Raw genomic sequence first — 27,907 nt, forward strand, 5'->3', positions numbered from 1 at the left:
TTATTGGAACAAATATCCACTGGCCATCAAACTTGAGGAAAAGCTTAGTATAGTATTAATGTTACCAGTTTAGAATGAAATCTTTAAAGTTTCTTTCAGAGACACCATTGTTGTGGATTGAAATTCAATATTAAGTCATAAAAGGTTGTAGAATTTCTGAAGTGTATAAAGGTACCCATTTTTCTGTAGTTCATTTGAAGGACACAAGAAAAATATTTCTTATTCCCGAATTTCTTTCTCCTTTGTCTCCTTGGTGTCTAAAGTGTTTGCTTTTAGTTTCTGACTTTTAGATGTTGATCATGGTGGAAAACTGAAGAGATGCCAATGACATGCAGTGGTTTATTATCTTGAACTAATTATGAGTACTCTATCAGAGGGTAGACTGAGAAATTGAATGTAGGATGGGTAATTTTAATGAAAGCAGTAAAAAGAGTCTGATGAAGGGGATTCTGCATCATGGGGAGCACAAGGGGGGTAGCATAAAGTTACTTTTAAACATGAGAATCATTTTAAATGATGCTTCTCATTTTAAATGATGAGTGAAAAGATTGCCTATCCCATAATTTTATGTAGAGTTTCATCTGATGATTAATAATTGATAGACCTTTCTTTTTAAAATAGCAACATATTTATAACATTTATATGCTTTTTAAAAAGTTACCATGCACAGCTATAACTATGACCTGATCTAAGCTACTCTGTTCGTTAGCCAGGACAGGTACTAGTGACTCCATTCTAGAGACAAGGTAATTGAAGTGCAGGGTTCTTTTTTTTTTCTTTTTTTGAGACAGGGTCTCCTTTTATAGTTCAGGCTGACATTGAACTCACTGTGTAGCCCAGGTTGACCTCGAACTCACGGTGATCCTCCTGCCTCAGCCTCTGAGTGTTGGGACTATAGGCATGTCCCACCATACCTGGCTTAGAGGTACAAGGTTCTTAAATAACAGTCCAAACTCATAGCCTGTTGAAGAGCTACCATAAGATGAGAACTTTTGTGTTTTGGTTCTGAAGTTCCTCTTTCCTTTGTACCACACAAAGTTGGAGAAAATAATTTATGTATTGGGATCAGATGTCCTAGGCTTGAGCTTGCCACTTTTATTACCAGCTGTGTGATTCGGACCTGCTACTCACTGCTTTGAATCTCAGTTTTTTCTTTTCTGTAAAAAAAAGGGAATAATCCTACTGGTAGGATCGATGTAAAATCCATTAAATTCATGTGAGCAAATCAACCAGTTTAATGCCTGGCACGTGGCAGATACTCATCACATGGACTTATAGCCACCTGAAAAAACATCTACTGTCCATATTTCATGTACTTTACCTACACTGAAAGATGAAGTGATGAATCAGGCAGCTTTGCAGTTTACTTAACAAAGCTATATCTCCTTCGTTCACTTTAATTCCTGAAGGAACGAGTGTGTGTGTGTGTGTGTGTGTGTGTGTGTGTGTGTGGTAATGTGCACATGTTCACCTTTGTGCACAACCTAGGGTGCACTAGCGATTCTCTATGTTACTGCACTGTGTGGAACAAGACAGAGTAATCAAACACGGAACATCTGTCTTTTGTAGAAACTGAAAACTGAATCATAACTATTAAACTAATTCAACTAGGTGAGTCTCAGCTCTGTGACATAGCTGAGTTCCAGAAGCATGGACATTTTATTCTCAAAGTATCAGACTGTTAGTTTGTGTTCCCAGCCTGATGACCTGGAAGATTTTGGGCAATTTTCTTTAGTAGACACAGTTATGAACTCACGCAAATTTGCATTTGTTTTTGAGTGTACTTTATTTACAATTAATTGTTCATTCATGATATATTTTAGAATCACCTCGATTAAAATCAGTACATAAAATAATCTTCACTGTATTTGTTACATATGGCACAGAATAATTGAACACTGTATAAACGTTTCATTGATGCACAAATGGGAAAAAGCACCCTTTGCTAAAAGCAGTATGATAATTTAGTTCAACTTGGCTATGGTGGCACTTTAAAAAATGACCATGAGGTGGCGCTGTGGCCAAGTATATTACATATGCTTTAAACTGAGTTTTCCCTGACTACGGCATTTAATTTCTTTCTTAAGTGTAGATGAATCTATTAATCAACCTAAAGTAGAGTAAGGTTGTTACTTTGTTACTTTAATTTTGTCTAGGAGTGAGTCCTTTGTCGCGGACTCTTCCACTCGGGTGAGGAGTGTACTTAAAAAGCCATAGTGCTCAGGAAGTCCCCAGACTAAACAAAGGGCTCAAAAAATCAATAAATTCTATATATGGACTATTGTTTTTGTCATCCTTACAGAATTGTTTTAAAGTCTTTCCACAAAATTAGAGCAACTTCCAGTTTATTTAAAAGATAAAACTCTGTTACACTTTAACCTCCTTTGACGGTAATGGAAGGTCATAGGAATATTAGAACATGAATTCACATTTAAATCAACATGATACAAACATGCACACATGTGTAAATACTGAATGTTCTCATTGACTTGCTCTTCTTCCATATAAATATATAAATATTGAATAAAGTGCATGGAAACTTGTCTGTACATATATACAGGTACACATATCTATATACATTTAAGTAGATACTTTTGGAGCAAAAAACCCCACAGTAACCATTGTTATGTATGTTTAATCAAAAGACATTTGTCAGGCAATATTTATTTATTTTCATTCTGATCAAGATTGAGTGTATGGGGGGTAGAATCTGTAATCTTTTCTCTAATATATAATGAAATGTGCAAAGTTATAAACTAAGGCAAAATACATGAGAGACTTTACCATTTACATTTTCATCATTTTGAATGGCATTATCCTTAAGGAGTAATTCAGTTGAAATGCACCTTTGGTACTAGTGGCATATTATAGATCCTAGCTTTGAAAATGTGAACCATGTTTCAAATTAGATCTGTAAGAACATAATTAGGATAGCCCCAATACAGTTCCAAATTGCATAATGATGCTTTCTATTTTGTTTAATTTTCAAAGTCTTATGGCTAAACTACATTATATCCAATAGAAATGCATCACCATTGTAATCACATATCTAACACTGATTTCAGTAAAAATGCACAATTTAACCTTGACTATTACAATGTCAAGGTAGATTAACTACTTTTCATCTTTTTCTCTCTTTAGTAACCATTTCTACAAAACATTATATTTACCTGCTTTTTTTTATTAGGGAGTTCAGTGTCAGCAATACTAAAATGAGTGCATTTTTAGAGGGATGAAACAAAAATTTTGTTCAAAACTTTGATATTTATATTGCATCCAGATTGAGGTGCATATTAATCACAATGTTTGATCTCAAATGATATTTGCCCCCTTTCTTGCTTGCTTGGGATTCATCGGTAACCAATCAGAAAACTTTGCTGAGGAAACTACCATCAGCACTGAAATAAATTTGCTTCTGAGACAGGTGAGAAGTAAATAAGTTGAGTTGACTTTCAAAATAAGTCTGTTTATGTTTTTTTGAGAAAGCTCATTTCAGTTTAGTCATTTTTTTAAAAAGGCAAGGATCTTACTTTATTTTATTTAATAATTTTAAATTTAATTATTTTAATAATTTAAGTTATTAAATTAATTATTTTAATATTCCTAGTGCTTAGAAAATTGCCTCACCCATAAGTATATGCTTAATAGATGATTATGGAACCAAGCTAAATCATTTTAATAAATAATATAAGTATTAATCTGAAGGCATCAGTTTACCTGATGAGTATCAATAGGAAAGTCACCTGCTTTGTACAGAGAAGTCCTAAAACTTTATACTGTTAACAGCCAGAACCTGAGTTTATTTTTCAACCCTGACACAGTGACATTAACATACTGTTACTGTTCAAAGGAACTCATGCGCAATGCAGTACCTTTACAGCGAGTTACTAAATACCTTTGTGGTACTGTTTAAGAGAAGCAATTTCTAGACATGTATTTGGCAATGTTAAATTGTCCTTTTGATAGTTTACATAGAAGAACAAATATTAAACAAGACCACACTGGAAATTCAGAGTAAAGCACAAGTAGAAGAGAAAGCAGCAATAACTGTTCAATAATGTTTAAATCTTTTCCACTTTGGATAATTAACTTGAAATGCAGCAACTGCCAGCAACCTTGTAAATATTTAAAAATGGCATCTATGAAAAAGCAGGAATGAAAAGTGTTGTCAAATATTTCATTTAATTACCTTACCAATACAGATTTCATAGTACTGTCTCAGTGTCTTTTTTTTCCTTTCAAAATATATGTCATGGAAAATTTTAAAGAGAACTGATGTTTATTTAAGAGGCCATTAAACAAAATTTTCACTATTTACAATTATTTTTATTTACAGCATCAGATAACCAATGGAATCTCATGCCATCAATCAACATAAATAGCAAGGTTTCCATTTGATAATAGAAGTTAGATTTATTTAGGGCCTCATTATAATTGCACAATAAAAGCTAATTATTTTAAAGATATCACTTACAATGTTAAAAGTATCATAAAGCTCACAGCTGAAATGCTGTCAGAACATTTTTTGAAGTGCATGTTTTGTGGCATTTAATCCTGCTTTTCACTGACAGCATACAATGAACCATATAGACATTATTTTCAGATCCATTAGAGGGGCCTAATTTTTTCTAATCTCCTTATTTTCTCTGCTCCCCTGATAGGTGAAGTCTGGTTTGGTGTGCCCTCCACAGCTGCCATGGCAACCAGTCCATCACACGCAGCTAACCTTTTCATTCATGGTGTGGATATTGTCTGTACAAGCATCTTCTGGATGTGGTTTTCCTAGAGATACCATAGAGCAGTCATTATCTGTGGTCTTGGAATCTTTCTTAGAATTCTTTTTTTGTCCCCTTTGGAGTTGACTAGACTTGTAAGCCAAAGTCGGTATAGTGTTCACTAAAATTAACTGCAAAGGTTTTTTGCTTTCCTTGTACTGACACTGAATATACCGTGAAAAGGCCGACCTGTAGGTTTTATTGAACAGTGTGTAGACGAGGGGGTTGACGGCTGAAGAGAGGTACCCGATCCAAACGAACACATTGAGCAGGGCTCCGATGATGTTTTCATTACAGGACTCTTTGCAGATGACAGCCATGATGTTCGTGATGAAGAATGGGCACCACATCACCACAAACAGAAAGAAGACAATGCCCAGCACCTTGCAAGCTTTCTGCTCGTTGCTGATGGATTGCATAGTCCTCCTGCCAGCATAGGATCCTGGCTCCCTGTGGATTGACCTTTGGAAGAGCTTTTCTGAAGACAGGGAACTCTGAGGCAGGAAGCTGAAAGAAGATAATTTGGCCCGTGTGCCAAGATCGCTAACACACAGAGTAGCTTCTTTCTGAAGTGACTTGATAGTTAAAAAGTAGGTGATCACCATGATGGTTAAGGGGATGAAGAATGACACAAAAGAACCAATCAGGACAAAGTTGTCATCAGCGAGAAGGCAACTCCCCTCCTTAAAGACCTTGGAATCATCCTGCAGCCCAAAGACTGGGATTGGCATGGATATACCTGAACAGAAACAGAAAATGAAACAGCATGATTCAGGAGTTGAGCTCACAGAGGAAAGTGCATCACCACATAATTGTGGCTGTTCCAAGGATTTTGTATCAACCTTGTTTAAAAGCTTAATATAGGCTTTCAAGGAGAATTTATATTCCTTGGCATTTATCTGTTTTATGTGTATGCACTAGATAGCTCCTCATATGTTGTATTACCCTAAATAATCCTTTTTATGTATAAAAGATTATGGTAAATCTAGCTTTCCTTTTTCATGCCATATTTTTATGACTATAACATTTTATTTATTAATTGAAGAAAACACACATAGGCAAAGAAACACAAATAAAAATGACCAATAATACCATAATCCAGAAATAACTGCCACAAACAATTTGATGCTGTTTATTTTAAATAAACACACATGCTGTGTACACACATTATAAAATAGAACTGAGATTCTACTTCATAAATGGTTCTGTAAACTTTTTCTTCACCTAACAGTATATCATGAGCACAGTTTATATATAAAAACTTTGTAAAATTATGAACTTAGTATATTTTCTTTCTAGTAAGTTTGGAAAATACAAAAATGTAACAAAAAAGTGAAAACAAGATGTATTCTCAGTAGCCAGGGTTCAACCACAACTAACATTTCTTCTTCCGTTTCCATTTGAGATGCGTATATGAGGTGTGATAAAAGATAAGGTAAATGAGAAAATTTAAAAAATGTATTACAGTAAAAGACATATTTTCATTAATTCCACCCCTGGATACTCCCCCTCACTTTGAACACATTTATCTCTTAGTTGCTGCCACTTTCAGAAGGAATTCTAGAAGTCCTCTGTGGTGAGTGAGTGTCCTTAGTTATGTTGCTGTGGCTGTCTGCATATCTTGAGTCAATTAAAAATATTTACATTTTGATAATATTGACTTTAGGGAAGAACCAAAAGTCATAAAGTATGCCCTATTCAGTGACTAAGGTAGCTGAGGATGCCTGTTTTTATGAGCCTGCCTTTCCACTGATGGCACTTGTCAGCATAGACACTTGTTATGGCTTGTCTAGATGTTCCCCCAAAGCCTCATGCAATCATAGGTGGGGCTTTTTCAAAGGTGGCTGAATCTAGAGTGCGTGATTGATTCATGGTGTAATGCTAGGATTAATGGTGGTAGGATTAAGGGTGTGTGATTACTAAATCAGTCACTGATTGATTCAGTGCCACCCTAATCCCAGTAGCCCAAATACAATATAAGGGACAGAAAGAGGCTTGTTTTGTTTCTTGCTTGCTCTGCTACCTTCTGCCTGCCATGAACTGTTTCTCCTCTGCAATGCCTATCTGCCATGCCACCTTACCTTAGAGGCAGCCAATTATGGACTGAAACCTCTACAAACTGTGAACTAAATAAACCTTTCCTTCTTTAACTTTTGGTGTCAGGTATTTTGTCTCAGAAACAAGAGAAAAGTAACTAAGACAACAATCATGAAAACAGACTCTAGAATTGCTTCAGAAAATGCCAAGAATGTTGGGATAAGTGTATTCAAAGTGAGGGAGAGTGCTTTGAAGGAGTTTAATGACAATGTGTCTTTTACTGTAATGCATTTTTAAAAATTTAAACATCCTCCATATATTTTTATCTATGCAGTACTTTATGTATATTTTTAGGTCTTCCTGTTCCATTTAACATTAAATCAAAAGGCACATATATTTGAAAGTATTTTTGAAACATATGATTTTCTAATATTAATTTAGAATAATTCTAACCAATTTGAATACTTTACCAAAGATATGTTATGATGGAAACATTTTAACATATGCAAAGCCCCCCCAAAGAAGAGCAAAAAAAGCTCATCATATTGAACCTGTCATCTAGTTTTCACAATTATCCACTCAAGACCAATTTTGTTTTACTCATACTCCCACCTGCTGCTATGTATGCCGTGTTATTTTGAAGCAAATCTCAGATATATCATTCAATTTGTGAGTGTTTCACTATATAGATCTAAAAGCTATGCAGTTTTAGAAGTACCTAGCATCACAATACCATTCTCATTCCTAAATAGACATTTCATATTTCTTTAATATCATTATAGACATACCATTCAAAATGTTGCATAAAAGCATCACGTTTTTAGTAGTAGCATATTCATGAGGAAGGATTACAAAATCAAGGCAGCCACAGTTTTTTCTTTTATTGACCAACCTAAGAGGTACAGAATGTGATAATATATGGGAGCATGATCATGTAGTTGCTCTGTCACTGAAATTTGGGAGACATGTAAAGATTCTCCAGGCACAGAGCTCAGGAAGATGAAGGACAGAAATGAAAAAAGGTGACACTTTCCCTGTGATAATGCTAATTTCTCTCCATGAGGATAGGACCTTATTTAAGGGGGCTTCAACTGACTGTTTTGTGTGGTTTTGGCCCTTTCTGAAGATCAGGCGATGCCAAGGACGTTGGGTCTTGCTGTGCAGGCTGCATTCCCCATGGGTTGTGTCTGCTCTTGTCTCTGGCCTGGGACTGCTCAGGCTAAGGTAATCATGAGATGTCTTGTTCTTTGTACCATAAAGAAAGAACCAGGGTTATGAGAAAGGAGAGAAAATGATCATTAACTGTATAGCTTGGTTCCAAGTTACTTCTTTTGCAAAAATGTAGACATCTGTAGGGATGGATAGGGGAAAAAATATATACATTGAAAACTCCTCCAAGGGAAAATCAAGTAGAGACACCTTAGGGACAGTTTGAGAGGAAGGATGAGAAAGACATTTCTTTCTCACTCCTGCCTATATTTTCAGTCCCCCTGAGCAGTATAACAGAAAGTATACCGATATTTCTTCTGACCACTCTGTAGAGTCTAAGGTGTGGTCTCACGACAGCCAAGAACACCAACTCATTCCAGAGTCTTGGCCCACTCCTTGACTCTTGCCACCCACTGGAAAGAGGTCCATCTGAGGATGTGTACTCTAACTTCTGCATAGTCAGAGCAGAGTTCAACTCTATCAAACCACAGAAGTTGACTGTCCTAACTCATATCACCTTACCCTGGCCATCCTGGCAGTGGGGAACATTAGCTTCGGGTATTTTAATGTTTAACACAAATCCTTCATATTGGCATTTGCCATTATCTTCACGGTTCTAGATGACAATATTTGTTACTTTTCTATCCAAGCCCATCTCAATATTCTTTGAAGGTAGAGATAAAAAGACACCAGTGCTATTCCTAAGTACACTTATCATAGCTTATGACTTTTCATTTCCTTCATTCCTCTTTGTCCCTGACCCATTGTTCAGAACATTCCATGGGCCACGGTCTGTGCTCCAAGAGGAATATCCTCTGAGACCCTGCTTACCCACTAGTTCTGCTTATCCTTCAGAAAATTCTTGATCATAAAAGATAAAGCATGATTTCCAAGAAGAGTGTTTGCTTTTCCAGTTTTTGAACATGGAAGATATTTCCTGTATTCATCCACAGTCTTGTTAGACAGTGCAGTTTCACTGATTAGAATGGATGCATTTAATATCCATTTAAGATAGCCCTAGATTTGAGTCTTGGATATGGCTCTGAGCTCCTGGACTGCACACTTCATCCTTGTGATGCTCACTTCTTCATCAGTAATATGATACTGGCACTGACATACTTTAATGTAGGTGGAGGTATGGAAAAAATGGGTCAAATATAAAGAGTGCCCAGAGTAGTGCCTAGCCCAAAGATGATGTTCGACCAATGTTAGACAAACATGGAATAACTTTCTCTGCGGAGTTATTCAGATAAAATACATCAATACTATTTTATTTTAATCATTTTATTTAGTTTGTCCACACTAGATGCTATGAATTGATTTTCATAAACCAAAAGAAACTAAAAAAGAGTTTTGGCTATTGGCTATGTAACAATGATGTAATTACTAGCTTCTGCCAGGGTGAGAAAGGGTCTCAATCAATTTTAATTTGGTACAGCTAGAACTGTTGATTCATTTTACAATGTGATGAATTACAGTAATTACTATTAGTCATGATACATGTAAACAAAATACCAACTGTCCAAAAAAGGTATATCATTTTTTTTTATTAAAGTCCTGGCTATTAAATTTCCTGATTTATGCAAAGGAAGTTGCTACCTTGAAAACTTTTTGTCCTATTTGTTTGCTACCTGGTAAGTTATAAGGAATGGCAATTTTCAATTGAACAGAATATGGGATTACCTGGAATGTCAAATTCTTCAACTGTTTAGAATTAAGAACTATGTCCTTGGTTAGGAAAGCACTCCTCCCTCCCCTCAGGTATAACTCAATTCCAACTTCTACAGCCAGGGAATGTGATGGAGCCATTTACACTGATGCAGAGATTCCCCATTTTAGGTGTCTGGAATACACAGCCTTTCTAAAAGAAGAATGTGATACTAGGTTATAAACAGGGTTGTTCTGTGTCTGGAAAAGAGGCTTTGATTTGAGGGGGAGAATCAAGCTGGTAGGTCTTTAAATGACATTCTTCTTTAGACATAACAAAAATATAATGACACCATATACCGTTCTTTTTCAGTGCTTCATTCATAGTGGTCAGGAAAGGTCTGTAAAAAGACTAGCTGGAAAGTTAAAGCAAGATTCTATAAAGAGACGAAGAAATTTTGTCAAAGAACTAGAACATTTAGATAGGCATTGTAGGTACAATAAACAGTTCGAAACCATGCTCCTACCAAGAGATGAAGACACTGGCTCATATCCAAGATTGTGGTCACAGCCAACCCCAGGACAATAATTTTCCAGCTGCTTTGTTTGATAATAACCGCTTCTGGAGACCTGATATCTCCTCTCCCTTGAAATTTTTGCACAGAAAGCATTTTCCTTTATGAACAAACAGAAAGTAGCTTGAACTATGTGACTCTGCATTTTGTCTAATTTTTTTTTCTGAGGAGTGGAAAACAGCAATCACAATTTGCTATCAGAATTAGATCCTCCAAGCACATTTTTATTTCTTTCTATTAAAATTCAGACAATGAATGAAAAGGAAACACTGACACCAAAGAACCCAAAGGCTTTGGTGCCTTTCTTTTAGCTTAGGTCTGCTTAGGCTCTGCACATACAGTTTGCACTGCTAATGAATAAATGTCTCAGTACAGGCTGGATAAAGACCTTAACTGAACCCGGGTCTGTGGAGGATGGGCTTTATCCTTAATCCTAGACATTTATGCTTTACTATTTTAGGCCTAATGGTACTCCTGCTACAAGGTACTTTCCTTAGGGGAACCAGAAGGTTGCCTTCCTAGGTAGCAAGGCCTCCACAGGGAATAGGACAGTGGGAGTCTAGTGGAGGAGGTGAATGGAACAGAAATAAGTATTTCAGGTATTTGCAGAAAAGATCAAATTTTGACTCATAGATTTCAATGGCCCTAAAATTTACTACACTTTCTTTGCATTTTAACATATGCTGATTTTTTTTCAAGTTGTAAGAAGGAATTTACTAACAGTTTAACAGAAAGTACTACTGGTGAATGTTGCAGGGTAATCCTCATACTGCAGGAAAAAAGGAATTGAATAGATTGGGAAGCTAGGATGGATGGGATGCACTATCCTTTTAACAGTGCAATGCTCATTACTTGCTAAATTCCTTCTAGCCTCTGATCTGTTGACAAAGCAGATGTACACAAAAACGAGGGCTGGATAAATTTGCCAGTTACCCAAAAGTTGTACATTTCTTTTTCAGTTAATGTTGAGTAGCTCTAAATAATACATTGTAATGTTGCAAGGTACTTTCAGATATATTCATCCACTCTACATCAATTTTTAAAAAATACTATGGGCAGGGGCCGGGGATTTAGCTCAGTGGCACCACACTTGCCTTGAAAGGACAAGATCCTGAGTTTGATCCCAGGTATCGCAAAAAAAAAACCCAAAAAAAACCTATGGGCCGGTAAAAAATTTACCACATGGGTATGAAAACTGAGCCTAGCAAGCTCAGTTTAGACTCTCACATAAATTTAGAGGCAAAATCAAGTCTCCTATTTAGCTCTCTCTTAATTCTTGGGGCTGATTTTTTTTAAATTTTCAGATCTTGGGCCTGGGATTTAGCTCAGTGGTTTCGCCGCCGGCTGCACAAGCTCAAGGATCCGAGTTCGATCCCCGGCACCAAAAAACCAAACCAAACCAAAACAAACAAACAAAAATTTTCAGATCTTTTATGATAGTTATAAAAGTCTATACCATATCTAAAGTCCTTAACATTGGTTTTAGGGTCTGTGATAGTCCAAAATTTGACCAAATTACACACACACACGCGCGCACACACACACACACACACATTCCTTACAGTTCTCTGAACTTGGGTTTGTTTCTTCTTTGAAAACAGACTGATAGTTTAAAAATGAAATCCTCATAACCAACACTTAGTTTCTTTCATGTATAGCAGTTATTTTGGATTGCACATTAGAATTGCCTGTAGAGCTTTGAAAAATTACATTGCCTGGGCCTCGTAGCCAGAGTTTCTGATATTATCTATTTTAAAAATATGCATGTCAGCCCCTACGTACACATTAAACTAAAAAAATATTCTAGCAATCCCTGAAGTCTAAAGGTTATACTCTGCAGAAGCCTAATTGCCTCCATCAGGGATTCCGAGTACTGTGGCCTCTGGTTCTTCTGACTCTTGTTCCTTTCCCTTTGTGTATTATAGCCAGGAAGTGGTGCTTTTACTGTGATGATCTTGTGCTGAAGGGTGGAGAGACAGAATTCTGACTTCGAGACGGATTGTTGCTGGTCACTGCAACACCTAGCAGCCCATTCATGTCCCTCTTATCTTAGGGCAGATTTACTTCCATTAATCATTTTTTCACCCAAACATATGTTACAAGACCCAAAGAGAATGTGAATCATGTGATGAGTGAATTTTTAGATTCTTATTTTGATACTAGAATCAGAAGTCATATAGTAAGTTTAGGTGATGGATATGTTAATTAGCTTGATTTAATGATTCTGCAAAGTTTACATATTTCAAGGCCTCACACTGTACTCCATAAATATACAATTATGACTTGGCAATCAAAAATAATATTAATAAAAATAAAACTCTTCAACTTGTCACTCATTGCTCCTTTTTAAATAAGTGCATGATATACCATTTACCAAAAACCAGTGCTTTTTTCTTGGCTGCCTATTTAGTAACATGATCATGAGCAACGATTTGTTTAGAAGAAAATCATATCTGCCACATATTGTCGAACATCATCTTGAGAGTATTTATCTTTTCTCTCATTTGCTTTAAGCAGCAGATTTTGGAATATTTCTTTCTGAAACCTTGGAGAATGTATTTGCATGTCATATGTCTCATTTTGGAGACTCTGATCTAGAAGATAGAAACAGCCACAGTGGCTGGAAAGGTAGGCTGTAGCAGGTGCCCACACAGTCCTGGTCCGCTGGTGGTCATATCTTCTTCCTGCAGCCTCTCTCGCACATGGATTTTTAAAGCATCACATTTATTATATTTCACTATAGAGAACCGATGGTGTCCCCAAGCTTCAGCAATTTCCAAGAGTTCAGCCCACTGTAGAAGACCTTTGTCATTTGTTCTTCATATAATTAGTCAATGTTCTTGATTTTTAACATAATCATGTGATGTTCTCTTTCTGTTTCTTATTTTGTGTTACAACTTAAAATATTTCGAAGAATTTTTACTCATGGATTGTTTTTTCATTTAGTCCTATAGTGTGATCTGAGGTGCTTCCAAGACTGCCTTCTCTCACACGTGTCTTCACCTGGTGGTTGGCTTGGTGTGCTGCCATATCCATTTGTCAGAGTGCGTGGTCTCTGTTTTTATATCTATACTGACTGGAAGGATTGAGAATGAACCCAAGTTCAAGTGGCAGTGGCACGAGGTGTACAGCAGAAAAGTGTTCTGAGGGCATAGCCTTGGAAAGGAAGGATATCATAGGAGGAAATCCAGACAGCACACCTCAGGGATGCAGGTCTGAGAGGGCATTGGTGACTGAAGAGCTCTACAAACCACTCAGGGCTCTGGAATTTCTACATAGTGGAGGCTTGGGAGTGCCAGTTGAGTGAGTATAGGAAACTGAGACAATCTGTCTGGTGGCTACGTTTCTAAGGAAGCACACCATTTACTTCAACTATATTATATAGGGGTGATATGGAGGGATACGGATGGAGATTATATTCTCAAAACACATCCTACATTTCTTTCAAGACAAAGCTCAAAGTACATCCCCTGTGTGAAGTCTTCCCCAGATTATTTCTCTCTATAATAAGAACTCTTTTCCTCAATCTATTTTCCTTCATCATCTCCTTAATCATTTCTGCTGTGCTGATTTATACTTTCAGTACTTCAGAATTTTTCTCTAGAAAGGTCATCATCCTTATGAGACATAATCTCATCAGTGGCAGGAATATCTTGCCTTTTACTTATTTTTTTTTAAGAGTAGGAAAATTTATTGAGAGAAAGAAAGCTTTTAAGAGAGGCAGAAGGGGGACCAGACAGTGGGTTGACCCTCCTGTCTTTCACTTATTGCAAGCCAGTCCAGCATCTAACTTGGTTTTGCTCACATTGGGACTTAGTAAATGTTTAGGGGATTGAGGAGTAAACAAATAAGAAGGAGAAAAAAGAGAAGGTTGGGGATTATAATACATTTTATAGACATGGCTTGAAATTATTGGATAATTTCATAATACTTCCCTCCATTTTTGCTGGGAAAACACAGCAATGAGGTTGTTAATTAGCCACATAAGGAAAAAAGAAGGAAAATGGACATTATTATGATACAGAATTTGTTTTACTCTTCTGAGACAGTTACTCATAAGATTAGCCAGCACCAGAGCTGACCACCTGAGAAGCTAAAACCACCAGAGAAAAAACTGCTATAAAACAGTACTGAGTTAGAATCAGGAAACCTGGATATTTTTCCTGTCTGTTCTGACTCATAACCCGGAGCTGGGCCTGTTATTTATTTCAAAGCTCCTTTTCAAATAAATTAAACAAGTAGGAAACTAGAACACCCTATATAGGGAAAAATGAAGAATTTAGAATCACAAGCTACACATTTGTTTCCTGACTCTGTTCATCACTAACTGGGTGACCTTAGGGTGCTTAATTTTAAAAACTTGATCTGTGAGGTAGAGATAATAAAAATAGAGGCCTCCCTTAATTTACATGCAGGGCTTTGGTGAGAAAACATTGACCTAATAGGTCTGAATTATTTTGTAAGTTTTCAGGATTTATTTAGATGAAAGTGATTATAAATTACTTAGCACTTTGTTAGATTCTGTAGACAGTGCAAAAGATCTTTGTGAAGTTTCATAAAGCCAGAGATCTTAAAGAGAATACAAAATGTACAGCATGATTTATTAAGGAAGCAGTGCAAGAAGGAATGGATCCAGAGGCAAAATAGATGACATGGACAAACAAACACTCCCATATGATGTCAGAGTGTGATGGTCCTGTGGGTTTGCATTTCTGGGAAAGAGTCATGCAGGAGATGGGAGTGGAGCTGGCCTGGTGGATGAATAGAATCTAAATCAATGGTGAGGAGCCAGGAGGTAACTCTGCTTCCTGGACCATGGTGTACCTGGCCTTGTTGGTACTGAGGCAGTCTGCTGTTTGCCATGCAACTGTGGGGTCAGAAGCAAGCATACGCATTGCTCTTTGTTTATCAGAGGCTTTGAGCAGGTCTTGTATCTGTGACAGCAATCAGTTTTGGACACTTGTCCATCAATCAAATAATGTGGTACCTTGGTTCATGAACTTAATTCATCCCATGAATGGAAAAGATGGCTACGTTCGTGTTCGTGGGGGAAAGATGGACATGACTGTGTTCATCATCTAATGAAGAATTTGCAAATAAAAACAAGATTTTGCCAAATGGTTCAGAATTATTCATGAATACAGGTACCACTGTATTTAATTAAGCCTCCACTTCCCAAGACGTTTTACTGTCATTCATTAACTGACCAATATAAATGAAGACTACAAAGTGAGAGGGTGGACAGAATTAAGCAGAAAAAAGTAGGTTTAGCACTGGCATTGAGTTGTTATAAAATATGCCTTCAAAATAAATTAGCCTGTAGTTTTTCAAGAGTGCTATAACATAGGGTGGCAGTTCTGAAATATTTGGTCTCAGTATACCTTCATACATTTCATGTGTTTAAAAATTATTGAGGATTCCAAAGAATTTTTGTTTCTGTGAGTTATTTAAAAATGGAATATTTAAAAATAATTACCAATCCAATTAATATTATAGTAATAATATAGTAATAAACATACATATTAACATAAGTATCACAGTTCTATGAAAAATAATTACTTTTTAAAACAAAAGCAAGGTGATAATCTTTCACAACTTAAAAATCTCTCTAATGTCTGGTTTAATAGAAGAAAGTTGAATCCACTGAGTTGCTTCTGCTTCAGTCTGTTGTGCTATCATACAGGCATTTATCTGGAAAACTCTACCCTCAGCTGATAAAAGGGTGGGAGAGAAACAGGCAAATAATGCCTTATTCTGATAATAGTATTCACCCTCAGGGACTTCTGCAAAGGTCTCAGAGATCTGAAGGACCCACAGAAAACTCTTTGAAGTCATCAATGGAAAAGAAAAAAGCCATGACTTATAGAGTTCAATCCATAGCCTCAGGGGATGGGAGGAGCAATAGCTTGGAGTTTAAAAAAACAGGTTTGGATCCTTTATAACTTTAAAAAAACCATTTTGTCTCTCTGAGTTTTTTCTCTTTGACTCTCTGAGCTTTCAACAATTGTCATCTGTTTAATAGTATCCCCTTGAGAACACTGTCATGAAGAATGTAAATGAGAATTTCTGCACCATAGTAGTATATACTGTATAGTATTATCTAACTGCTAGTAAGGAGAAGAAAGTTCCACAGCCTTCCCTAATGTCAGAGTTTTTCATTCTGTCTAAAACTCCCTGCCTCAGCTGATACCTTCAAGCACTCTTGTTTGGCTATCATAGAAATGAAAACCAGCTTGCTACTATTCCCATAGCTTTGTTTAGAAATGTGTGCATGGGTTGTCTTCTTTGTGCAGAGGTCTGTATTAATGTGGAACCCGTTTGCCACCCAAGAGAGGAGCCTTGCAGAAGGAGAAAATCTCCCAGCATGGCTGATAATTGTTTGGTCCTTTCACTCCTTTCCCAACCATAGTTTGCCAGGGTGTTGATAATGGGCGGGACCTAGGCTACAAGACAATGTCCTAGCTATAAAGGAAGGCTAGGAATTTGAGTTCTGACTCTCGGAAATTTCCCCAAATTTTGAAAGCTCACTTAAAAGAGGCATAGCTCTTCAAGCAGAGGCTGCTACCTACTTCAGCACAGTCTGCAGCTGCTGTCATTAGTTGGGGCAAGGAATACTTCTTTCAAAGTTGGAGCTGCTCCAATTTCTGGTCTTTTCCTATTTTCCCCCTTTTCTTTGGATTTCCTCTCTTTTTCTGTGATCTCTTCATTCAACATATGGTCAAGTATTTTACACTTAAAAAAGAGTCAGCCTGGGAGTATAAACTATATACTCATAATTGTGAATTGAAACGCTTATGGGGCCATCAGTATACCCAGTAATATAACTGGACTACGTGGTAGAATATAAAGTGATAGGAAGAATGGTGCTTGGTAAACTGGATAGCATCTCCAGCAATTAGGTTCAATTTGAAAATATCCAGGATACACTGTGCAAGCAAAACAAAATATATCTATTGGCTAGATACATTTTTATCATGCATTTAGCTTAGCAGGATTAGAGCTTTAATGAGTTTCTTTTGGGGGTTCTTTTTTAATTCATGTCACTTATGGGACACTCACCTTGTCTTTGCTCTTGGGGGTACTGTCCTTGTCCTGATAAACAGACATTGTTTCTACCACAAGGCTCAAATAGCTGTTTGTTTGGTTCCTAAATTCTGAGATCAGGTAAGATCTTTCTCAGCTTGATTTCAGAGTCGTGCTTCTTGGACTCAGAAAAACCTGCTGTCACTCAGATGAGTAAATTTTTAATTTCTCACAGTGCTCCTGGCACTATTTGAGGATGCAAAAAGTCCCTAACTCCTTTTTCTAACCTGAGCTAAACTTCTGTATCTCCCTTCTGCCTTTGCTATGCTCTCTTTGAGCACCTGGGACTCTAGCAGCTTCTTTAGAAGCTTTCAACAATCGACAATCTGGTTGGCTCAGACCTCTAAACTTCCTGTTCAGCACGGGGAAGCCTGGGATAAAAAACTGAGTTTTGATCTCCCTCAAATTGTATTTGTAATGAGCAGTACTATAACTATTACTCGATGAAATTTTATTTACTCCATTTTCTGTGAAGGTACACATCCTTTGAAACATTAGTTTGGGGATTTGGAGGGAGAATATTTTTTGCAACACTGGAGAGACATTTCTGTGGTTAATTTCTGCTTGTAAATGCCCTATCTTCTCCAGTTTAAGTAGGACCTTAAGTGTGCAAAAAGTTGCACTGATTCAAGGTTAAAAAGCAGTCGAGAAGTTCATCTGACTGTTCAAACATCTGCAATGTTTTGTGCAAATTTATGCTGATAGGTAAAAAGTGGAGGGAAATCCACCTTTACGGGTGTCTACAAGATGTGAGACACTGTGTAGGTCTTCAGACATGTCAAGGAGCTGCTGGGACAGGAATTATTATTTCCATTTTGTAGATGAAGAAAATGGAGGTTCCAGTGCATTCTATCATTTGCTCTAGGCCTTGTAGTTAATAAATGAATGAGATAGTATTCAGTGGTCATGAATGACAAAACCTAGATCTTCACTGTCTTCTGCACCTCTCATTTTCCAGGACCTTGGCCTCAAGAACTCTTGTCTTATACTCTTTTAACCACACGATTGATTACACATATAGGCCTAGTATAAGGAGTTTTCAGAGAATTCTGGAAAACTTGAGATTTATTAGCTTTTCCATTGTTTCTATTTGATAACTGATACTTTTGGGTTATAAGGATTAAGAGTGTTTAGTTGTGGTCACGCGGAAGACACCAAATCACCCCGCTGCAGACAGACAGGTCGGCCCATGCCCTACCAAGGTCCTGAGTTGCACAGAACACGTGGAATCACCCCGCTGCAGACAGGCAGCCACCTGGTTCCACACTACAAAGACACAGAGGACACCAGACCAACAGACCAAGGTACTGAGTCCCACTGTTCCCGGCCCAGAGGTAGGGGCTTCTGAGCTGACGTCCCACTGCTCCTGGTCCAGAGGAAGGGGCTTCCCAGTCACCATCCCTCCCGCTGCTCCCAGCCCAGAGGAAAGGGCTTTTGGGCCACCTTCTGTCCTGCTGCTCCTGGTCCAGAGGAAGGGGCTTCCAGGCCACCATCCCTCCCACCGCTCCCGGCCCAGAGGGAGGGGCTTCTGAGCCACCATCCCATTGCTACTGGTCCAGAGGAAGGGACTTTCCAGCCACCATCCCTCTGGCTGCTCCCTGCCCACAGGAAAGGGCTTTTGGGTCACCATCCCTACCGCTGCTTGTGGCCCCTGTCCCACCTCACCCAGCTCAGAGGAGGTAATCCATGCAGGCGTTAACAGCCGCCCCCCCCAGTCGAAATGAGAAAACACATAAATAAGTCTCAAAACCAGACTTCCAGATCACCTACAGCAACCCCAAAGGGAAATGAAATGGAACACTCTGATACTCAACCACCTGGACCCACTGAACTGGCAACAAAAGGGGATCTGGAAAAAATGAAATCAGAAATAATTTCTCAGATAACAGGAGAAATTGTGCCCCTAGTGCAAGACATGATTAATAAATCTAGAGAGGAGCTGAGGAACATGATGGAATCCCAACATAAGAAACAAATGGAATCCATAAAACAGATGCAAATAGATTTCCAGGACATGAAAAACTCCATTGAAAGTCTACACAGCAGAATGAGCCAATGTGAGGACAGAATTTCAGATATAAAAGATAAGATTGCAATTAGTGACCAGGAAAAGAAAAATTGCTTCAAAATTATAAGGGAACATGAGAAATCAATCCAGCAGCTGCTAGATGATGCAAAAAAGAATAACATAAGACTGATTGGGCTCAATGAAGAAACAAGAGAGAGTGCAGATGACATAAAAAATCTCTTCACAGAAATAATGGCAGAAAACTTCCCAAGCAGGGGAAAAGAGCTTGACATACAGATGAGTCATATAGGACTCCAAATAGGCTTGATCAAAGAAAATCTACACATAGACATATAATTGTTAAGATTCCAGAAACACAACAGAAGAACAGAGTTCTCCAAGCAGTCAGAGAAAAGAAATAAATCACATACAAAGGAAAGCCCATCAGAATCACAGCAGACTTCTCAACACAAACTATCAAGGCAAGAAGAGCTTGGAGTGACATATTCCAAGCCCTAAAAGAAAACAGCTTCCAACCCAGATTGATGTGCCCTGCAAAACTATCTTTCAAAATGGATGGAGAAATAAGATACTTTCATGACAAAGAGCACCTTAGGAACTTCGTGAATACCAAACCAGCACTCCAAAGAATTTTACACAATATCCTAGGAACAGACATTGAGGATCACAGCCCAAGGAAGCAAAGCAGAATGAACCCATCTGGCATGACAAGAAATTAAATGTAAAGGGGGAAAACCCAACAAAAAGAAAAAGTCATGGCAATGACAAGTCAATACGTTTCAGTTATAACCATCAACATTAATGGTCTCAATTCACCAATCCAAAGAAATAGACAGGCAGAATGGGTCAAGAAGCAAAATTCAACAATATGCTGCATGCAAGAAACACACTTAAATCAAAAGGAAACTCATAGACTGAAAGTTAAAGAGTGGAAAAGAATACTCCATGCAACAGGAACCCGAAAAAAAGCAGGAGTAGCTATCCTCTTTGCAGATCAAGTAGATTTAAAACCAACACTAATTAAGAGAGATGAAGAAGGACACTACATCCTTGTAAAGGGAAGAATCCAAGAGGAAGAGATGACAATCATAAATATCTATGCACCAAACACTAGTGCACCCAACTATATAAAACAAATACTAACAGACATGAACAGTTATACATGCACTAATACAATTGTAGTGGGGGACCTCAACACCCCACTGTCACAAATACATAGATCAACTAGACTAAAAATAAGTCATGAAATACTAGAACTCAATCGAACTCTTGAACAAATGAACTTAACAGATGTTTACAGAGGCTTCCACCCCACAAAATCAGAATACACATTCTTCTCAGCTGCACATGGGTCATTCTCAAAAATAGACCACATACTTACACATAGAACATGTTTATGTAAGTGCAAAGGAATTGAAGTTATCCTCTGTATATATCAGACCACAGTGCAATGAAATTGGAGATCCATAGCAAAAGAAACTCAAAAAATTTCATAAACATGTGGAAATTGAACAACACACTTCTGAATAACCAATGGGTCACAGAGGAAATTAAAGAAGAAATCAGACAGTTCCTTCAATTAAATGACAGTGACAATACAACATATCAGAATCTATGGGACACAATGAAAGCTGTCTTACGAGGGAAATTCATAGCAGTGAATATGCATATTAGGAAAACAGAACCAGCCCAATTAAACAACCTGATGCTGAACTTCAAGCTTCTAGAAAAAGAAGAGCAGGACAACCCCAAAGCTCATACAAGGGAGGAAATTATAAAGATCAGAGGAGAAATCAATGCAATGGAGACTAAGAGAACGATACAAAAAATCAATGAAGCCAAGAGTTGGTTCTTTGAAAGAATCAACAAAATTGACAAACCTTTAGCCAACTTTGTCAGAAAAAGGAAAGAAAAGGCCCAAATCCATGCAATTAGGAATGAAAAGGGTGAAATGACAACAGACCCAGCAGAAATCCAGAGGATCATCAATACCTACTTCCAGAACCTATACACCAATAAGATGGACAACACAGAAGAAATGGACAGATTCCTAGATACATATGAATTACCAAAGTTGAACAAAGAAGACCTAAAAATCCTGAACAACACAATATCAACCAATGAAATTGAAAATGTAATTAAAAACTTATCAACTAAGAAAAGCCCGGGCCCTGATGGCTTCACTGCTGAATTCTACAAGACATTTAGAGAGGAACTGCTGCCACTACTGTTTAAACTCTTCAGTGAAATTGAAAGGGAAGCAATACTCCCAAATTCATTCCTGGAAGCAAGCATCACCTTGATCCCCAAAGCAGAGAAAGACCCAACTGAAAAAGAGAACTATAGGCCAATCTCACTGATGAACATAGATGCAAAAATCCTTAATAAGATAATGGCAAACAGAATGCAGAAGATCATCAAGAAGATCATACACCCTGATCAAGTGGGATTCATCCCAGGGATGCAGGGATGGTTCAATATATGAAAATCAATTAATGTAATACACTATATCAATAGAGCCAAGGACAAAAACCATATGATTATCTCCATAGATGCAGAAAAAGCATTTGACAAAATCCAACATGCATTTATGATAAAAATCCTACAAAAAATTGGAATAGATGGTCTCTACCTCAATCTGATAAAACCCATCTATGAAAAACCAACAGCCAATATCATACTAAATGGTCAAAAACTGAAATCCTTCACACTCAAATCAGGAACAAGACAAGAATGTCCACTATCACCACTCTTGTTCAATATAGTTCTGGAAACATTAGCCACGGCAATTAGACAAGAGAAAGAAATAAAAGGAATAAAGATAGGTAATGAAGAAGTCAAATTGTCATTATGTGCAGATGACACGATACTCTATATAGAAAACCCCAAGAACTCCACCAAAAGTCTTCTAGACTTAATAACCAAATTCAGTCAAGTAGCTGCTTACAAGGTCAACACATAAAAATCAATAGCTTTCCTCTACACCAATGACAGACTCACTGAGAGAGAAATAGGGCAAATAATTCCTTTCACAATAGCATCCAAAAAACTGAAATACCTAGGAATCATCCTAATTTAAGAAATCAAAGACCTCTTCTCTGAAAACTATGGCACTCTGAAAAGAGAGATTGAAGATGGTATCAGAAAATGGACAGACATCCCCTGTTCTTGGGTAGGAAGGATTAATACAGTGACAATGGCCATACTTCCAAAACTGCTATATAGATTTAATGCAATTCCAATTGAGATCCCAGCAGGATACTTCATAGACCTCGAGAAAACAATCCAAAAATTCATTTGGAGCAAGAAGAGACCCAGAATAGCAAAAGCAATTCTAGGTAACAGAGACATGGCAGGGGGTATCACAATCCCCAATCTGCAACTCTACTACAAAGGCACTGTGATAAAAACAGCATGGTACTGGCAAAGAAACAGACTTGAGGACCAGTGGAACAGATTAGAAGATGCAGAAACAATGCCAGACACACTCAGCCATCTCATCTTTGACAAAGGAGCCAAACACCCTCACTGGAGGAAAGATAGCCTCTTTAATAAATGGTGCTGGAAAAATTGGGCTTCAACTTGCCAAAGATTAAAACTAGACCTGTATCTCTCACCATGCACTAAACTAAAATCAAAGTGGATTAAAGATCTAAGTATTAAAATAGAAACTCTGAACCAGTTGGAACAGAGGTTAGGTAGAACCCTTGAAGACATCAGTGTAGGAAAAGATCTTATGAACAAAACCTCAGTTGCCCGTGAACTAACACAAACAATCAACAAATGGGATCTCTTCTTATTAAAAAGCTTCTGCACAGCAAGAGAAACCACCAGCAGTGTGAAGAGACAACCCACAATATGGGAAAAAATCTTCACCTGCTCTTCCTCAGACAAAGGTCTACTATCTCGAATCTATAAAGAACTTAAAAAGATCAGATCTCCCAAATGTAAAGACCCAATCCAAAAATGGGCATCTGAAATGAACAGACATTTCTCAGACCAAGAAGTAGAAATAGCAAATAAATACATGAAAAAATGTTCAACATCACTGGTCATTTGAGAGATGCAAATGAAAACAACGCTGAGATTTCACTTCACTCCAGAAAGAATGGCTGCTATCATGAAATCAACCAATAACAAATGCTGGTGGGGCTGTGGGGAAAGAGGAACCCTGCTCCACTGCTGGTGGGAGTGTAGACTAGTGCAAGCACTGTGGAAATCAGTATGGAGATACCTCAAAGAACTAGGACTGGAAGTCCCATTTGACCCCGCTCTTCCTCTCCTGGGGATCTTCCCCAAAGAATTAAAAGAATCATACCACAGTGATATATGTGCACCCATGTTCATAGCAGCACAGTTTGTAATAGCTAAAACTTGGAAGCAGCCCAAATGCCCATCAACTGAAGACTGGATAAAGAAAATGTGGTTTTTTTATAAAATGGAGTACTACTCAGCCATAAAAATGAGAAATTAGAGACATTTATAGCTAAGTGGATGCACATTGAGGCAATACTCCTAAATGAAATGAAAAGGACACACATGCATAAATACCAAATAGTTTTTCTGGTGTGAGAAACTGAAAGTGTAAATAAGGACTAAATGTTTAATAGGTCATGTGAAATAGGAAGAAAACGGGCAAAGGGGAAGGAAGTGGGAGGGCTAGGGGAAAGGATAGAAGGGAATGGGATTAATATGAGAAAATGGAAAAATAGGAACAAAATCTTTGTAAATAGGGAGGACTGGAGGGGTTGAAGGGAGGACTGGGCAAGGGTGAAAAATAAGAACCAAGAGAGACTATGTAAAGGTGCAAATTTCCAATGATGAATGTCATTATATTGTATACCTAAAATATACCAATGATTAGAATGAATAATCGATAATGTAAAATAGGAAGAAAAGGTCCAAAGGGGTAGGGGTAGTGGGAGGGGCAGGGGAAAGGCAAGAAGGGAAAGGAAAAATGTTGAGAAGTGGAAAAAAATGGAAATAAAGTCTTTGTAAATAGGGAAGGGTGGAGGGTGTGAAGGGAGGGCTAGGAATGGGGAAAAATAAGAACCAAGATGCATTATATAAAGGTACAATTCCCAATGAGAAATGTAATTGTGTTGTATACCTACAATGTACCAATAAGAGAATTTAATACAAAAAAAAGAGTGTTTAGTTGTGAAGAGCTTTGAAACATATATGAAAATTATGTGAGATCTCATGTTACTTAAACTTTGGACAATAGGAATATAAACAAGAGAAAGGAAATGGAAAACAAACAAAATCTCCACTCCAAGGTCAGGAAAAATAAGAAATGGCTTAGCTATGTAACTGCTTTCTTGGCCTCTCAACTTGAATGTCTCTAATGGTCATCCCTGACCTCATGTGGTGGGTGTCCCCCCCTTCCAGTTTTCCCCATCCCAGTAAATGACACTGCTGTTCATCCAGAGGGATAGCTCAAAAACTTTGAAGTCATCCTTTGGATTATCCTCCCATTACAGAATCTCATTAGCATCTTAATCATTCTACCTAAGAACCCATTCCAATTCTACCTTTGAAATATGTCCAAATCTACTACTTTCTATTCCCACTGCCATCTCTACTCCAAGCCAGTAAGGCTCACATATATCCTTCTCCTCTGCTCTTATGGCTCCCCCTTTTGTCTATGTACCCCTGGCTTAAAACCCTCAGAGACTCTCTCATGCAACTGCACTTAGGCTAACAAGCAAACTCCTTACTATAGTTACAGCCTCCATGACATGGGCTGTCTTCTTCCCTATCTGGACGATCAGGTCATTCATTTCCTTTCTTACTATGGTTGAGTTACATTGGCTACTTTTTGGTTCTTCATTCCTGCAAACTGATTACTTTATTAGATATTTGGGATTTGCTAATCTCACTTGCCGGAAATCTCTTTCAGTTGATATTCCAGTGGCTGGCTACTTATTATTATTCAATGTTGTCCATTTAAGTGCACTCTCTCCAGGGGCTCTTTTCTGACAACTCAACCTAAATTTGTCTTCTTTTCTTTGCCTGAGTCACTTTAGAGTGCATTTCCCTGATGGGTTTTTCCCTTTAGCATTTGCCACTCTATGAAGTCATCTGTAGGTCTATTTGTTTGTTGGTTTTTTGTCTCCATGAATGTGAGTTCCATAAAAGTAGAGACTTTTCTCAAGATAATGCCTGGGACATACAGTTTAAATATTAAACACTAAATAAAGATTATGGAATGAATGAACAAGCAAACGTAGAAGCTTTTGGGAATACATGCAATATAAAAAGAAGAGAAAAAATAATTATAACGAAAGAGGAGATTTTCTCATTATCTTAGTTACTGGGGCAAGGGCATGAGAGTGCTTAAATATAGGTCATTTGGTGGACTAACAATTCTAACAAATTTGGCCTTTATAGAGGATGAAAGTAAAAACATTTAATTTGAGAACTCTCCATCAATAATATGCCTTTTCTAATATCCTAGATAATAATGATTCCTTATTTTTACAACCTCACACTGCATCAGGGAGTACTATGTGGTAGTGGTAGTAATTATAATCATAAAAATCATATCAGTAGCAAATACTTATGTGCTTTACTATATTCCAGGCCTTGTCCTAAGTGGTTTATACAAATTAACAGTGAGAAAACAGATGCACAGAGAGGTTAAGTAAATTGCCTAAGATCACATAGTGAGCAGCAGAACAAGTATTTTGAACCATAGCCAATCTGGTTTCACAGTCTGTGTTTTTGTCTGCTTCGTGAGCTCAGTGCAATTTGGGTGTCAGCAGTACAGGGTTTGGGGTCAAACTTCCTCACTTTAGAAGTGCAGCTGCTTCTAAGCCACAGGCTCAGCTCTGGTTCTTGGATCTGGAGTCACTAGGCTCTGGAGCCCAGAGTTCCTGTTGGACCCTATGGAATCTCTTTGGCATATGTATGGGAGCCTCCTTTTATCCACACTTGTGTCACAAAAGCTATACATTGCACATTTAGAGTCATTTAGGAGTGTTCTATGTGAAGGCTAGTCAGAGCTTCCCATAGGAGAGATACAAACATGAATAAGATATGGACCTATCTTTCAGGAGATTAATGCTAAAGACAAATTTACCTTTACTGTAGTCTTTAATGTGTATCTCCCAGATCAACATTTAAAAAATATATATTTTTTCATTCTTTCTCACAGTATCTCTTTTCTTTCAGAAGTTCCAGCTAATTGGTGCTTTATACCTGTGTTGATGTTGGATGTTTCCTCTCCAATTCAACCTATATGTTATGTCAAGGATGGGAAGAGGATAGTGCAGACACCCCCTGAAAATACATGGAAAGATTAATGTTCATGTGACTATGTTCATTTTTCAGAAAAGGGGTTGTTCCCCAATACTTTGTAAAACACAAAAGATTCTGGACACTGGGCATGGATGTACAAAGTCTGTGTCCTCTGTGTGTGTGTGTGTGTGTGTGTGTGTGTATGTGTGTTTCTAATAAAATCAAAGCTTTAGAACTTTATTGTTCCATTTCTTCTAGATATGACTTTTCTATGAATATGGAGGCAATTTATAATTGAAGAACATTAAGGAACAAAGTCATAGTCAAAATCTAATGAGCCAGATACAGTAGTTTAGAAAGAAATGCATGAAAATCATGAAGGATGGGCTCCTTGATAAATCATGTATTCTGGTTAACACATATACACACACATACAACCTGAAACACATACCACAAACATAATATCCTGGGGAGAGCTAATTTGCTGGTTTACATACACAAATGTTAATATTGAAGCACCTGTTAGAAGTTGAACCAAAAGAAGGTCGTAACACGGGAAACACATAGAATCGAAATGGAACTTCTGAAAAATTGCTTCAGGTTTCCACTTCACAGGGGAGGGATGGGTTTAGAGTAACTGGAGAGAGATGCTCCTTTCAGCAATATTCAGAGCACATGGGCACTTGTGGATCTCAACTAAGTAAGTTGTAAACTTCTTTATTACATAGGCACCATGTAATAAGGGAGCTGTTTGGTTAAACTTTGGCCCACTAATATTGGAACCTCATATACACAGTTTGTGGTAGGAAGAATAATTGTGTCCCAAAGATTTCCACACCATGGAACTTGTGAATATATTGTGTTACACAATGAAGAGGAATTAAAGTTGTACATGGGAATTAAGGATCCAAATCAACTTTCCTTGAAATAGGTAGGCCTGATGTAACCACAAGTTTCTTTAAAAGTGGACGAGGGCAGCAGGGGAGTTTGGTTAGAGTGACTCTGTGAGAAGAGGACTCAATCTGTCCTGGCTGGCTTCACACTTGGAGCAAGGGACCCAGGAGTCAAAGAGTGCTGGTGGCCTCTAGAAGCTGGAAGGGCCAGAGGACCTTTTTGCCCTTGAGCCTCCAGAAAGAACACAGCTCTGCTCACACTTTGGTTTTGACCCAATGACACCTGTTTTGAACTTCTCAGTTCTGGAACTGTAAGCAATAGATTTGGGTTGCTTTAATCCAACAATAAAAGTGTTAAACTTGTGGTCGCTGTCACTGTGGCCCCAGGAAGCTGGTACTCACTGGCCATGATTTGGG

General features: G+C 37.8%; 1 protein-coding gene across 1 annotated transcript in view; it reads right to left on the bottom strand.

The window, feature by feature from the left end:
* Nucleotides 1-1,702: 1,702 nt before the first annotated feature.
* Nucleotides 1,703-27,907, bottom strand: part of Htr2a (5-hydroxytryptamine receptor 2A) — a 69,156-nt gene continuing 42,951 nt past the window's right edge. Inside the window, exon 3 of the mRNA XM_004844194.3 lies at nt 1,703-5,514. Coding sequence (XP_004844251.1) covers nt 4,712-5,514 — 803 coding nt within the window. The 3' untranslated portion in view covers nt 1,703-4,711. The remainder of the gene's footprint in view (nt 5,515-27,907) is intronic.

Source organism: Heterocephalus glaber, unplaced genomic scaffold (assembly GCF_053883595.1).
Source record: "Heterocephalus glaber isolate CG9 unplaced genomic scaffold, H.glaber_assembly_v1.0 deba00001666, whole genome shotgun sequence".
In the NCBI taxonomy this organism is placed as follows: domain Eukaryota; kingdom Metazoa; phylum Chordata; class Mammalia; order Rodentia; family Bathyergidae; genus Heterocephalus; species Heterocephalus glaber.